This window comes from Halichoerus grypus, chromosome 8 (assembly GCF_964656455.1).
Source record: "Halichoerus grypus chromosome 8, mHalGry1.hap1.1, whole genome shotgun sequence".
Lineage (NCBI taxonomy): Eukaryota > Metazoa > Chordata > Mammalia > Carnivora > Phocidae > Halichoerus > Halichoerus grypus.
The window spans coordinates 127,382,952-127,399,419 of NC_135719.1; the positions used below are offsets into that span (position 1 = coordinate 127,382,952).

Here is a 16,468-nt window from a genome sequence, read left to right on the forward strand (position 1 = left end):
TAATCCCGAGCTATGTCAGGGTCAATGAAATGACAGGAGTGCCCTTCTTTTTTTTTTTAAGATTTTATTTAATTGAGAGAGAGAACAGGGGGAGGGGCAGAGGGAAAGGGAGAGGCAGAGAATCTCAAACAGCCTCTGGGCCCAGCATGGAGCCTGAAGCAGGACTCACGCTCACGACCCTGAGATCATGACCTGAGCCAAAATCAAGAGTTGGACACTTAACCAACTGAGCCACCGAGGCGCCCTGAGAGTAGTACCTTTAAAAGTTAGAAAATAACCTTCAATATGGGGCACCTGGCTGGCTCAGTCAGTGGAGCGTGCAACTCTTGATCTTGGGGTTGTGAGTTCAAGCCCCACATTAGATGCAGAGAAATTCTTTTTTTTTTTTAAGATTTTATTTATTTATTTGACAGATATAGCGAGAGAGGGAACACAAGCGGGGAAGAGGGAGAGGGAGAAGCAGGCTTCCCGCAGAGCAGGGAGCCCGACGCGGGACTCGATCCCAGCACCCTGGAATCATGACCCGAGCCGAAGGCAGACGCTTAACGACAGAGCCACCCAGGTGCCTTGAGAGTACTTAAATTCTTTAAAAATAAATAAAGTGACTTTCAATATGTTAAGTGTTAGCGGTGACATATTACATTCAGCATACCCAAACATAACTCATTAAAGACCCCTAGCTCCATGTAGTCTGCCTGGGCTCTTTACTGGTTGTGCTGTAGTTTGGTGGGCAGATTATATTTATTTAACTCACAATTACTTCCAACCCCTTCCTCCTTTATACAACAGCCTCTAAACTACGTTGCAAAGGAAGGCAGAGAAAGATCCAACAGGCTTGTTGTAGAACCACAGATATCTGAAGAAAAGATTTTAATGGTACCCTTCCTGCTCAGATTAGGAGTCTTTCTCATTTTGTAATAAATGCCAGAGATGTGCACAGGCATCATTTTAAGATATGTCTAAGACATCTTAGGGTGTCATTTTTGAAATGGAAATAGACTGAATTAATATCACCCAGACTGTGTACATGATTACCCTGGTGTCCACTGTACCAGTTCCAAATTTGAACACAGGAAGTTCATTGGAAAATGAACATCACTGGAAACTAGATACTGATTAAACTCTATAATGTTCTATTTAGCGATCATCGCTCTAAACCCACTTTTTCTGCCCTTAGGCCAAACCCAGTTCCCAGTTCGTAATACTCTGCCATGAATTTAAACACAGTTGAAAGATCTGTCATTAATCTGTCTCAATTTTTTTCTTAATTGTTAATTTTTCTTCAATTTTTATAATCAATAGATTATAGAATAATTCATATAGATTGACAGCATACCTTTCCTCTAGGAGGAATGCAGAGATGAATAAAAAATATAAAATGTAAATCAGGTTCATTAAGATAGAACTCACATTTCAGGTGCATAGTGAAAAAGTTTATTTAGGACAGATTTCAAAACCTGGAAGAGAAGACAAAGAAATGCACAAAAGCATCACAAAACTTACATAAGAGAAAAACTCAAGAACTGAGCTATTTCAAGAGCCATAGCTCAGGAATCATCCGGGTATCACAGCAACACAATCAGTGCCACAGGGCGGTAGGAGAAGGTATTTTAAAGGAAAAACCACTCAGCAGGACAAAATGATTGAATGACAATTTGGTACAGAGCTCTTAGAAATCATAGGAAATGTTGACAGCATTTCTCAGGGGACACGTAACACAAGATGACTGCAATAAATGACTTGTTGGGCTATTTCTGTACTTTAAAGAAAAGACGGTGAGACGGTTTCCCTTCCAAATCCCTTTCTGTAACATCAGCGCCAATGCATGATAGAGAACAATAAGGAAAGAATGCCTTTGTGGTTGCCAATTGCTTAGATATTTGCCAAGAAAGCATAATCATCTTTCAATCAGCTGATAGATCTCAGTGCATGGCAGCAAAGCAGGCCTTTCAGAAATACAAGCTAAATGGCATGAAGTAGTTTAGGAAATCTGCAAGCACCTCCCTCTATTCCAAGTATCCTTACCCGAAGTCTGGCTTTCTCATAATCCATCACTTTCACTACAAAGCAACTTTCTTCTGAGAATCTCAAAACGCTTCCCATCACTAAGGGAAAATGGGTATGCCAGAGTGATGGGTTACAGGATTGCTTTCTCTAGACTTTACTAGCTCTTGAACATGGCTAAATGGAAATAATTCAACTTGATTAAATAAAAACAACTTCACCTATGGGACAATAATCTCAGATATGGATGTCAGTAGAGTTTTTAATATGGAATTTCTTAGTAAAATGTACTAATTAGGACATGAGAGAAGGAATTAAGATAATGTTTTCCACACGATTCTTGGCCTGAACCTAAAAATCAACAACAACAACAACAACAACAACAAGGAACGTTTTAGACGGAGAGATATCAAACCTGAGTGAAGAAGTGAGTTCAGGAAGAGAACTCCTAAAGCTGACTGTTAGCTAAGGGCTCTTCTGGAACCCTATATGCTAGAATATTTCAAACCTAAACTCTAGACTTGTTCATGACCCTATATCAGAACTTTTAGAAAATGCACTTTGTCCCCTGAAAGTCATTTCACATGTATTATTTGACCCTTAGATAAGTACTTAAAAGGACAGAAAACTATGGAATTTAATAAAGCCTGTATATCTAGATTTCTGGGACACCTTCTCCTCAAGTCTCAGGGTAAAGAAGAGCCATGAAATTAACTCTGGTCCACATGCCTGGGGCCTAAAAGAAATCAAAGTTCATATAATGGTAATCAGATCATGGGTTCAAACCAGTGACCAGGACCACAAATAATTTCAAAGCCAGCATCTTACTTACTTTTGGACTTAGTTTTTGAGGGAATGACTATTTGTAAATGAACCCCATCACAAGGCTTTGGGCATCTGGGTTTTCTTAGCTTAATGACAAGAGATTCAAACAGCAGGGGCTTTGTGTGGCCTTCTGGTTCAAGCAGGGGTAATGCAACACTTCAGAGGGAGCGGTGATTTCTGAAATCTGGCCACACGATACTTAGCAAAGTTTCTCTCACCCTTTGGTGTGAGTCCCAAATCCTACCCTAACCTCAGAATTTAGTAACTGGGTAGATGTCAAAGGAGTGCTCACAGGTGCTGGATGGGTTAGACAGAGCAAAGGGGTGACACTGACCATGACCAGGTACCCACTGAGCCAAAGCATTTTGGGGGGGTGCCTCCCCTTTTCCCAGAAAGCGGACACCAAGAACCAACTTCCAGGTGGTTCTTCTACTTCTGAGAACACTGAGGAGCTGCAAACTCACATTATAATTGCCTTTATAGCCTGTGAGAGACTATCGTTCCCATAGATGGAGGGCTTGCTCTATTTACTACTCAACTCATAATAATTTGCTGTCTTCATCAGTATCTCACTGACATATCCTCTTAATTCACTTGGTAAGGTTCACAAGAGTTCCAACTGATGACTGGACAGTCCCACACAAGTCACCCAGCTATCCCAATATGGGACTATAGGTCACAATCCCTCCCCAGTCCTACTTCCAACCGAAGCTGATTGCCTTATCCTCTCAATAAACACTGTTATTTAATTCTGATTAATCAGGTAAACAGAGGCCTTAGATACCATGCTGCCAATGCTAAACAATATGGTAAATAATCAAGACATCAGAGAGAAATGGGAGGTAGCCTAGTCCCTCTTTATCTCTCAGTTGTATGGGAATGAGGGCCCAGGGACAGGATTCCATGTGCATGAAGACTGGGACTTTGGCCATAAAGATACTCACCACAGACAGGGTTGCACAAAAGCACCCGGCTTGTGATTGGTTTTAGACACCCATTCCCTACTTACTTCCCAAAGAATCATGCATCATGGCTCCCTAAGCACAATCCAACACACGATGAATACAATGACTTGCTCTCTAAAGAGCATAAATCCCTGAAAGTGCTACCGCTCACAATAAAAGAAATGACCTTCTTCAGACAGAAACTCACCTTCCAACTCTTTTCAACCACTGAGATTCTATAGGGATGGTGCTCTTCCCTTTTCCAGCAAATTCAGGTTTCCAGGAATTCTACACTTTTAGCCAGGTGGAAAGAGACTAAAAGAGGTTGATGTGGACCCTTTAGGCTCAGGAGAAATTCTAAATGGAAGCTCTTAAAAGGGAGAACAAACTATTCCATTTACTGCTGTGTGTATGACCATCCCACAAAGATGACAGAAGATGGTGAGTCCTACACCTCACAGGGAGGTCAGCCTAGAGGGGCACAGCTTGCGGCTTGAGGTCCTTCTGTGATTTTGGTAAAAATTAACTGATTTCATCCCTTTCTTGGCCCCAGTCAAAACCAACTGGGGCTGCAGGGCCACAGCTGCACCCCCTCCCAGCCTCGTGCTAGCCTCACCCCCTTTTGCACGGCACTAGACTCTAAGCCCCAGAATACAGAGGTGAAATGCAGCCTCGGGTCAGGGGATTACACTTAGTAGAGGAGACCTACTCAAAAAGATTCCTGAAGTCGCTCCTTTTGGAAGAGACAGCAAAGGGGGTTGGGTTTCTCCAAGAAGCACAATGAGAACCAGCAAGGCTTCTGGCTTAAAGAAGAATTCCAACTAATGAAATACAGACCAAAGAACTAAACAAAATTGGGATAGGAGCAAAATTCCGGGACACATTTGACAGCTTATCTCTCTTCCCCTCATTTTATTCTGTTTTTTTTTTTCCTTACTATCAATTTTAAAAGGCAGTCCTCAAGCTGCACAAACTATTTCATTCCTGCCCCCTCTCACCCTCCACTAAAACAATAGTCCTTTATGTAAATGGTAGGGTCACTCAACTCCATACCTTAGAATGACATACTTTGGGGTTAAAAGGCAGCTTTTTGCAGAAAAATGGTCTTAAAAAATAAATATAAAGACACAGACTTTAGGATTTGGGTTTCACCCAATTCTTTCAAAGAGGAACTGGGTAGGGCTCATCAAAAACATCTAAACTCAGGGGCGCCTGGGTGGCTCAGTCGTTGAGTGTCTGCCTTCGGCTCAGGTCATGATCCCAGGGTCCTGGGATCGGGGCCCCGCATCGGGCTCCCTGCTCCTCCCACTCCCACTCCCCCTGCTTGTGTTCCCTCTCTCGCTGTCTCTGTGTCAAATAAATAAAATCTTAAAAAAAAAAAAAAATCTAAACTCAGATATTTTCTATAACTGGTTTTACAATAATATCTAATCCCACTGGTTAATATAAGACAGAGAACTCTCAGATTTAACACTTTCATATACATATAAGGGGCAATATGTACTTTTAAATGAGATTTCCTTTCTTAAATAATAAAAATCTTTTTAAAGTGCATGAATTATTAAAAAAGAAGAAGAAGAAGAAGAATGGCCTTATTTCAAGTTGTTACCTACTTCCATTATCAAGCTATTCATTGTCTGAGGATCGAGTTTTAACTCCAGAGGCCTGAGGCCCTGTTGTAAAGCAACAGACTGAAGTCCTTCCAGTGCAGCCTCATGGTTCCCCACCCTCCACCGTGCCAGTCAGAGAAGAGAAGAGTGCAGCTCTGGCCTGAGGGAAGGGGAAATACAGCATGAGTTTTTGAAAGCTAGAGATCTAGAAACATTTTCTTTTTTTTTTAAATGAGGGAGGACCACCTCCCAAGTAACTCATGCTGAAGGACACAAATCTGCTAAAAAACCAGGGGCCCTGTGACACATGAGAGCTGATGTCTGTGCAGGGAACACACTTTAATTGGACACTTGTCAAAAGGAACAGAATGGGAGAATCATCTTTGTTTTAATTAGCAATTTGTCATTTTAAAACCTATGTGGTGGGTATACCTAAGGGTGTTTACTATCTACTTCTTTTAGGTTCTCTGTTTGCTGGACATTTTTCATGCTAAAATGTTAGAAAAAATTAACACTTTAAATAGTCTTCCTTTCTAAAAGCCCCAACAGAGTGGCGAAGCTAAACAAACTGAAGAACTTTAAGAAGCCAGCCGCTCTGTGTAGAGAATTTCAATCTCTCTCCCACTACAAAGCACTCTCTTCCGACTATTGGTTAGTATTTATTTGTGCTCTGGAGAACAGGGTGAGACAGATGACTTTGATTTCATTGTTTGGTTCTATACACTTGGATAGGGAGAGATTAGGGAAGGGACTACCTCTGAGGATTTGCTGCGCTGTGAAATTCTCACTAATTACGTGTGCTTCCACAAGTAATATTTGGTCCCTCAAGTGTGATGATTTCAGAAATTTAAAGAGGGAGAAGAGGGAATGAATCAGATATTGACAATATCTTCTTTTAGCCATTTTGTGCTAATGGGACAAAGACACGCCAGTGCAGGATGAAATGTAACCACGTCCAGGACTTCAAAAGTGCCCAGACAGTAAGAGGCACACAGAGGTGACGGGAATAGGCCCCTTCGACTTCCCCGATGCACCAGAATCAGGATGCCAAAGAAAATAAGTACAGAGCATCTCATGGCAAAAATAAACAAAGAGTGTTGTCCCAGGGAGCTTGCTAGGGCCTGACAGCTCCCTTTTAAGAGAAAGTCAGAAGTTAATAATAAACAGGAACAATAAACAAGGCTTGAGCTGACTAGAGAACAGCTCAGTAGAAAATTATTTTATAAGGATTATCCTCACTTAGCTAAGGCGTGATTCAACTTCGGTGCCGAAAGAGTGCTCACTCAGCTTATCTGATGATGACATCATGCACAGTGAGTTTGCTTGCCGCAGTCCAGACAGTCACTAGAATAATTTCTAATTTCTTACAAGGTAGATGCATTTTGGCCAGTGTAATCCTCTACAAAATGCACTGAAATATAGAATAATGGAGGTAAGATGCGGCTCAGTCCACAGCATCCTATCCTACTTGGGGCTCTGCTCCCAGGGGAACAGAAAATGCAGGCTGTCTGGCCCTTTGCTCTGGGACAGCAATGGTACAGAACTACCGTGAGGGGCCCTGGTCTTCGAGTTCCTGCCCCGTAGCGGGGAGAAGCTTGGCGTGAGACACCTGGACAAGGAAGGAATGAGCCAAAGGAACCGTCATGAAGAAGATGACTCCTCAGAGTAGGACTCTGAAATCCCGGGATCATGTCATATCCCTGATCGGGAAGTCAGTTCCTCCATACTCCATCCTGGGCGACTGGGCCGGGTCCCTCACAGCCTAGAATTCGCCACAAAGAGTGCTGGAGTAAGATGGCATCATCCATCTCAGAAGGGCAGATTCCTCCCCAAAGCATCCCAGGACTGACCGCAGGAAGGGAACATTGTCACTTCCCAACTTTTCCTAAAATCGTCATCTGACTCCGCAGGAGAGGTGGTCTCAATGGCTCAGAGCAGACAGAAGCCTTCTAAGAAACAGATGGAAGCTGTTTCAAAGGCAAAATGAAATGTGCTACAAAAATAAATAAAGTAATAAATAAATCAAATTATTCCTCAAAATTCTATGGCAGTAACAGACTCAACACAGGGAGTAAGAAACAAGGAGGCACAGACAACCACAGTGGTCCCTGCTCTGCCCGAGGCCCTGGCCTGCTGCTCTGGCGACCAGCGATTATAGCCCCCCATCCCTGGCACTCCGGGCCTCAGGGCTAATACAGTGGGAAAGGCAGTCAGGGAAATGCCGGCTTTGGCCTGCTAAAGAACAGCTCCAATCAGCAGCCACAGTGAAGCTTCATTTCCTTTTCTAAGAAACTTTGAACTCCAAAAGCTTTAAGCTCTCAATGCAAGAAACCTAAATCCAGAAACTCTGAAAATCTGATTGGTTCTGAAGCCAAATTTCTACATAACACTCCTACCCTAAAGATAGAAAAGAGTGGTGGGGAATCGGGAGTGTTGTATTTTTTTAAGCTTCTCGCTCAGATTATACCCCTTCTTCTTTGATTATACAAAAGAAGTACTGCAGTAACACTTGACTGTCAAAGATATGTTGAGATCAATCCAGTACCTACTTCCCACCCTTTCCACTGCACCCACCAGCACCCTGGCTACGGGCTGCGACCTCCTGAAGCAGAAAGTGATGGAGGCGCTTATCCCCCCAGACGGTAGACTACGTGATCACCACTTTAGACGGCATGGACGTTCTTGCTGTAAGGGCCCAGACACAGATGTGGGGAAAGCAAGAGGAGGGCAAGAGGCAGAGTCGAACAATCGGGACTACTGCCACCCCTCCAAAGGCAGTGAGGGCTCCCGGCCTGCACTACAGACCACGAAGAACCAGCAGGCGGGAAGATGGCAGTGGTGAGAGGCTGGACAGAGCTTTCTCCATCCAAGAGGCTGGGCTCCTTCACGGACAACGCGCTTTTCCTCCTCCAGCACTTTCAAAAGGTGAAGAGTGGGTACCGCTGAACACATCTGCAATAAAGGCTCGGGGAGAGGAGAGAGCAGCAACTGCAATAATCCCTTGGACCCAAACAGACCTAATTTTACAATTTAACACCCAACCTTCCTCTAGGCTTTTGCCTGACGGGCTCCTTCAGAGGGACTTTGGCTGGAGTCTGAAGCGAGAGGAGTGTGAGTCAGGGACCACAGTCAGGGGCACTACACCACCACCTGCGGAAGCCAAGAAGGGGGAAAAGCTACGTGGGGTCAACAGTCAGGCATGCCAGGCAGGACGTGAGGGTCAGGAGCCTCACGCTCAACTTTTAGCTCTTGCCTATCCAGAACAAGAGACGCCAGCCAGCAGCCTGCCCCAGCCAGCGAGCGCCTGCCCGCCTTCTGTCCCCACGGGCCTTCAGCTAGTGTAGTAGATGTGGAAGTAGAGAGTCTTGTTGCGGAGCAGGGAGTAGGAGTTGTCAAACTTGAGCAGGTAGATGCCCTCACCGGGGTAGTCGTGGCTGCCGGCCTGCACGTCTCGGTGGCTGTCCCGCCGGTACACAGGCATGACCTCCCCATAACGACCTCGCAGGGAGCTCCGGGAGCCTCTCTCTACATCACCAACTGGGACAGGGTCTGTGTGAGCAAAATGGCACGCTGTTTGGATAGGACTTCAGAGAAAGAATAAGTCCGACCTCAGGGTAAAAGAATGGACCAGGTGACCTAGGGGCTTTTAGCCAAGGAGATGCTCTTGCCCTCCTACAGGAGCTTGGAAATGTCTGCTGGCCTTTTGACCATCACAGCAACTAGTAGGTGATATTGGCACTTGGTGCCCAAGGGTCCAGGAGCACTTAACATCAGGATAGTACCTGCCCAGCAAAGAAGCATTCCACCCCAAAGGCCGGTAAAGTCTCCACTGAGAAACAGTGACTTAGCCTTAGTTACACTTACCTAGTTCCAGAAGTGTCTGGACATTTCCAAGGGGGAGAAAAGATCGTTATTTTATTATTTATTTTAGATTTGTTTTTAAATTTATTTATTTGAAAGAGAGAGAAAGCAGAATGAGAGAGAGCACACAAGGGGGGGGGGGGCAGAAGCAGACTCCCTGCTGAGCAGGAAGCCTGATGTGGGGCTCAATCCCAGGACCCCAGGGCAGACACTTAACCGGTAGACTGAGCCACCCAGGCATCCCTACTTTATTTTTTAAAGATTTTATTTATTTATTTATTTCAGAGAGAGAGGGAGAGAGTGTGAGCAGTGGGGAGGAGCAGAGGGGGAGGGAGAGGGAGGGAAAAAAATCCCAAGCAGACTCCCCGCTGACTATGGACCCTGAGATCATGACCTGAGCCGAAATCAAGAGTCTGACACTTAACCAATTAAGCCACCCAGGCACCCTAAGAAAAGATATTTAAAAGGGAAGATTCTGACATCTTTTCATTCAGCAGGAAGAAGAAATAGCTAGCAGAGGTAGGAGATACAAACACGCTGTATAGAGCGACCTAGAACTTCTACTTGGCCGCCTGCAGAATAGCAAATTAAGACATGAGGTTCTCCTCCTGCCTAAATACCTGAAGACTTCCCTGCAGACTTGCTCTTCAACAAAGAAGCAAGGGCCTGATTTTAAGATTATATAGAAAAATCAAGATGCTTGGAACTTAATTAGGACCTACTCTTAATATTACAAAACAAAACAAAAACAAAAAAAAGCCTCGGGGTCATCCTGAGTAGGCACTACAACTAACTGGAATGGAGCATAGAAACAACTTTTAAAACTACTCTGGGCATGTGCTGCGCTCTGGGCATATTTTGCAATATATACAAATATTAAATCATTATATTGTACACATCAAACTAATATGTTATATGTCAACTATATCTCAATAAAATTTTTTTTAATTAAAAAAAACTGGGAGTACCTGAGTGGCTCAGTCAGTTGAGTGTCTGCCTTCAGCTCAGGTCATAATCTCTGGGTCCTGGGATCAAACCTTGTGTCGGGGCTCCCTGTTCAACAGGGAGCCTGCTTCTCCTTCTCCCTCTGCCCCTCCCCCAGCTCATGCTCTCTCTCTAATAAATAAATAAACTCTTAAAAAAAAAAGAGCTTTAAAAAGAAAACAGCTCTGGGCGCCTGGGTGGCTCAGTGGGTTAAGCGTCTGCCTTCGGCTCAGGTCATGATCCCGGGGTCCTGGGATTGAGCCCCACATCGGGCTCCCTGCTCAGCAGGAAGCCTGCTTCTCCCTCTCCCACTCCCCCTGCTTGTGTTCCCCTCTCTTGCTCTCTCTCTCTCTCTGTCAAATAAATAAATAAAATCTTTAAAAAAAAAAAGAAAAAGAAAACAGCTCTGGGCATGAAGAAAGAAGTAAACAGTAGTCGGCCAACTGTGACAGTTTGAAGGGGAGCACAGTTAACAAAGTGTAATCATCCGGTATGGTTCCAGACTAAAAATGGTAAATATCCCAAACTATGAGGGAAATACAAAATAATCTCAGGTTTATACATGATCTGCATACTGCAGCACTGACCCACCCCTTTCCCTGCCCGCCCCATCCCTGTCCCCAAGGAGATGTTGGGGAAATAGCTAGGTACTGATTAAAAAGCAAAAGAAGCTTTCCACCAAGGCACCAATACCATCCCCACCAGAATGTTCTTTGAGGGTCTAACTTTGGCCTGCTTCACTCAATTTAGCTTACAATGCTGAAAGGGATGCCTCACTTGCATTCTAAGGAAGAGAAGGACTGGTATAACACAGGAAGTGGTCACTAGAAATTGGGTTGAGCCAGAAAAAGCAATTTGCAAATTATGTTAAAATTAAATTTACCTTCAATCTCTTCCTCCTCTTCCTCGTCTTCATCCTCATCCTCACTGGAATCACTGACCTGCACAGTTATGTCAGTGCTGGTTACAGGGGTCCAGTCAAAATAAACTCCAAAGCCAATGTCATAGTCGTCAGTCGCAAATTCCCAGCAAACACGCTTCCCCTCTGGATGGGTAGGTACCCGGATGGTCACCACCTCACCCCGCTTCACCACCAGACGGCTGTTCTTCTCTTTGCCCAGCTTGCTTTTGAATTCCTTCATCTTGGCAAAGGTCCAGATGCACGGAGGAGCCATCAGAGGGGGGGACACTGAAAGGACAGGCAGCTCACTACTGAGAAACCAAGAGGAAATGCAAAGACACCTGGCATTTGGTTTAGGGAGGGTGTCACAGTCAAAGACCTTCCTTCGACTTCCTGGCTTCTTTGATTGCCTTTCACAAGTTACCTTCTTACTCTCCTTCCATCAGTTGGTGTGCCTTTTTTTTTTTTTTAAGATTTTATTTATTTGAGAGAGAAAGAGAGAGCACACAAGCCGGGGGGCGCAGGGCAGAGGCAGAGGGAGAAGCAGGCTGCCCACTGAGCAGGGAGCCTGACACAGGGCTCCATCCCAGGACCCCGGGATCATGACCTGAGCCAAAGGCAGACGCGCAACCAACTGAGCCACCCAGGCGCCCCCTGCCTGCCGTTCTTTAAGCACCCATTGGGAACAAAGAAATCACCTTCCATACCCCCAGAGGTCTCACCTTTCCTATGATCCCCCAGGAGATCTGCAGATTCCAAATCAGCTGAAAGGATATCTATAGCTCCTGTGTGCTCAGACTGGATCATAACGATGTCCCCGGACCTTTGTGGAACGTGGTGCTTGGCCATCTGCACAACGGGACTCTGATTAGAGCGCTTACTAGAGGCACAGATTCCAATCCGCCTCCTTCCCGAAGGCGCCGGCCACCCCTGCCCTATTGCCTCCACCCTCCCAGCTCGAAGCCTGCCGGCCACGTGCCCTCCTCCCTTTTGCCACTCTCCCACTCCAGACCCTTCATAAAATCTTTGTCCGTGAACACCCTCCACGCTCGCTCCTGACTTCTGCACCAACAGCCTTTCTGCCGCGCCTTGATCTGGCCTCAGGCGGCACAGCACCTTCCGGTGGCCCCTCTCGTGGCAGCGCTTTGTCTCCAGGTTTAGCCCGACTACCCTTCTGCCACACAGCCTCCTGCTACAATCCCCACTCGCAGGGCACCTCCTGAGCCCTGTCCACCGAGTCACCAGAGCACTGAAGACAGAGGCTCTGTCTTATATTCTCCCTCTGTCTCTGGCTCTTCCGTGGCACACCCGGGCTGTCCCATGCCACCGGCTGTCACATCCACTAACAGTGTTCTGTATAGAAGCGCCATTTCACCTGTTTCGATGTATTTAACAGTATATTTGCTGCCAGACATCTAACCTGCATGGAGAATACAAGCATCACTTGCAACTCAAAGCCCTCGCTAGCCCGTGGCGGGAGGCTTCAACCTCTCTCTTGTGCATTTCACGTCAGGCCACTCGGATCAGTGTTCCTGTTTCTTGCTTTTATGCCATAATTTCCTGCTCCTTCTCCAAGCAGTCGGCAGGCAACTCAAGACACGTATACCCACTGCCCACATGGGACAGCACACCAGTGAGATTTACGAGAAAGAAAGAAAGAAATTTTGAATTACTCCCAGGCTATATTCTCATAATATCTCTTTCTGGAGAATAAGTCCTTTACCTGCATTGCTTAATGAGGTAAATGAGACTTTGGCTAACCCACTTAAGGGAGTCTTTCCTTTTCCAGAAGGCTAAACAAAGGATTTAGTTTGCAACATATTAGCAGCGCAGCATTAGTAAAGTCACTGATAGGTCTTCCCTTCAGGTTCCTCATCTGTAAAATGGGAACATAATGGTACCTGCCTCACAGGTGTGATCTCAGGAGTAAATGAAGTATTGTGGATAAAAATGCTCTGTCAACTACAAAGCATTACACAAATGTAATTATAATGTTTGACACTGTCTTTATTGGCACTAATACCATTTGTTATTATAATAGATGTGTTAATAATGATACAAACAACCCATCCCTCCATGGCAGGGAGGCCGCTGCTATCTATCTATACCACTTCTAAGGAAACTTGATCGTAAATGCTGAATAGATCTACCACAAGAAAACTGAAGCTAAAACACAATCCCATGGATCAAGGCCCCTGACATCCAGAGGATTTTAGACAACACGTGAGCATTCATTCCAACATTTCATTTTTTGGAAGAGTTGCCAGTTCAGTGATGGGCCCTGAGGGTGACACATACAAAGGACCATTCTCCAAATAATTAAAACTTAGATGCCCCAGTGCTTTCTAGTTCCAAGCCATCCATATCCATCTAAACTCTGGTACTACCAACTGCTCCTCCCGAAGAGACGGCGCCAATGTCCTCCCTACCTTGTTGAGGACCTGGGCCTGGTCTGCAGGCAGCAATTCCTGTTCCACCAAGGCCTGCGCCTCCAACGCACCAGCTGTCTTCTGCAGACCTTCTGGGGCATCCTCGCTCACCGGAGACACCGTCTGTGGCCTCTCAGAGGAAGAGAGCATGTCAATTCAAGGACTCTTTTAAAAGGCACAGTCGTCTTAGGGAAACTTAGGAACAGAACATCCTTCAAGGGACACCTCCCAACCTCTGCTTTCCTCTGGCCTTTAGGACTACTGTCCCTTAGGCCTCGCCTAAGCCAGAAATTCATCACTAAAACAAAGGCAGTGCACGTGGATTCGCAAAGCAGTCCCCCTCCGGTCATCCTGGTCCGCGGGAGCAGCCTCTCAGGGTCTCCACTTCATACCATCCCCAACACCACACCCAGGTCACTGGGTAATAAAAGGTCAACGCTTTCTTCCCTTTTTAAAGCACACTAATCTATTATCCCAATGACTTAAAACGCAAGCATTTGAATAGTCACTGTTTTTAAAATTAATATATAATGTATTACTTGTTTCAGAGGTACAGGTCTGTGATTCATCAGTCTTACACAATTCACAGTGCTCACCATAGCACATACCCTCCCCAATGTCCATCACCCAGCCACCCCCATTCCTCCCACCCCCTCTCCACTCCAGCAACCCTCAGTTTATTTCCCGAGATTAAGAGTCTCTCATTGCTTGTCTCCCTCTCTGGTTTCGTCTTGTTTCATTTTTCCCTCCCTTCCCCTAAGATCCTCTGTCTTGTTTCTCAAATTCCTCATACCAGTGAGATCATATAATTGTCTTTCTCTGATTGACTTATTTTGCTTAGCATAATACCCTCTAGTTCCATCCACCTCCTTGCAAATGGCAAGATTTCATTTTTTTTGATGGCTGCATAATATTCTATTGTATCTAGTTACTTTTGAGAAAGCAAGGGAATCCTTGCTGCTCTCTTTCCTTTCCCCTGGCTTCTGGAGAGACCAGCAAGTGAGTGAGGAGCCAGGGCGGTAGCACCATACCCCAGGCCTCTTGGAAATCTGTTGCCAACAACAGGTGGCATGGATTCTTTAGAGGAGAAGTTATCAGAGTATGATGCAGGGACCGCTGGGGCTCTGAAGACTTTTGTATAATAATTCTAAGATATGATCGCCTTTTTTCATTTTCATCTTCTCAAGAGTCTACATTAGAGTTTTCCAGTACATGACATGTGATCTCACAACAGAATGAACACAGAAGCAGATGTGAGAATCTACTTTGTGAAGCCAGACATGAAAGAGAGTTACAACATCTGTCTCCTCACTAAATTATTTCTGCTTTGGAAAATAGTTGTTTTCCATTAAAAACATATTATTTACATTAACATGCCATGAAGTCACTATTTTCATTTTTAAATTAATCAACAACTAATTTTTAATTTTTCAGTTTTAATTTCTAATATAGTAAACATTGATAGATACAACCCACAGAAAAAATTCTTTGGGGTTCTCAATAACTTTGAATTGTGTAAAGGTTTGAGAATCACTGCTTTCAAGCATTGCTTCCCCAGGAAAGCTGAGTAAATGACAAGAAAACAGTACCATAGACAACATGCGGTAACAGAGGACTTCTTTTGGTATTTATTAGCTTCTTTCTCTCTTTCTTCTTTTTTTACCATAAACAAGAAAAATCACTCCTCGCTTACAAATTACCTCTTTTTCAGATAAAATAAAGCCACCTTTTGGGCTATCCAAGTCACTCCAACCTCCCTCAGAACAAACAAGAGGCAGTCACTATAAAAATCAGAGGTGTGGGATGCTGTTGACTTTATGCGTTTGCTCGGTAATCCTGTGTAAAATGCAGATTAGTCTAGGCTATAAGCCTATTTATTCTCTTAGGCCCAGAAATTACAGTCCACTTTTGTTTCTTGACACCATTTATCCTGATCTGTCTCCTCTATTAGAAGATGAGCCTGATGGCAGGGACGGGTCTCACTCCCGGTATGCGCAGCATCTACGCCAGGCCTGTCACGTGGACCCTCATCCCCTAGAATGGTGTCATGTCATCTCGCCTGGTCTGCTGCAGCCACAATGGCCTCTCGAACCTCTGAGAATCCTCGAACACTCAAGCCCTCTCCCACTCAAGGGTTTCGCACCTGCTCTCACCTCAGCCTAACATTCTTCCATCAGTTCCCTGAGGGCTTCCTACCTTCAGGCTTGTGCTCAGCCGTCCCTTCTAGAGAGGCTCCCCAGAGGTCGGTAGGTGAAATCGCTCACCCCACCCTAGCCCCATCAGTCTTTACACCCTTACCCTGTTCACTCGTCTTCACTGCACTCACCACTGCCCAACATATTATGTACCATATTTTGTTGATTTCAAGATGTAGATTTGTTTTCAGATTTTAATACAAACAAAATGGAGGATGTCCTAAAAATTAGTAGTGTCTTACAACTGCCTAGGGCCTGGACTGACACGAAGTCCTTCTCCAGATCTGCGTTTGCTCCTGCCAGTACTCACGAGGGCTTCCAACTGAGATGACCTGAAATAAGTTCTGTGTGAGGGTTTTGTTTAGATCACACTGGCAGAGTGAATTTAGACCACAAACTGGTATCTACAGACTCGTGGTTCATATTCTCAGGGGAGATATTTTTTCCACCTCTTACACAGTGCCAAGGTGGAGACATTCAAGGTTCCTTGCAATCCTTCTGTGTGGAGGGACTTTTTCTTAACTTTTTACTGAAGGTTTAGGCTTTTGGTATCCTAGCCCCATGGTGTGTGTGTGTGGGGGGGGTGTCTCTTATTAGACTCTCTACCTTGGGCATTTTCCCTTTCTTGGTAGTTCATAAAATAACAGTACCTCTTACAGTTCATGGCAACTTAAGAGTCTATGAAATAGGATGTATACTTGCTTTCTGTCTGCCC

At 44.9% G+C, this 16,468-nt stretch overlaps 1 protein-coding gene across 1 annotated transcript in view; it reads right to left on the reverse strand.

Annotated features, from left to right (window-relative positions):
- Positions 1-1,411: 1,411 nt before the first annotated feature.
- Positions 1,412-16,468, reverse strand: part of TMED8 (transmembrane p24 trafficking protein family member 8) — a 42,007-nt gene continuing 26,950 nt past the window's right edge. The window contains exons 3-6 of the mRNA XM_036084338.2: positions 13,559-13,688; positions 11,852-11,978; positions 11,112-11,417; positions 1,412-8,932 (exon numbers count right to left, since the gene is read on the reverse strand). Coding sequence (XP_035940231.1) covers positions 8,715-8,932; positions 11,112-11,417; positions 11,852-11,978; positions 13,559-13,688 — 781 coding nt within the window. The 3' untranslated portion in view covers positions 1,412-8,714. The remainder of the gene's footprint in view (positions 8,933-11,111; positions 11,418-11,851; positions 11,979-13,558; positions 13,689-16,468) is intronic.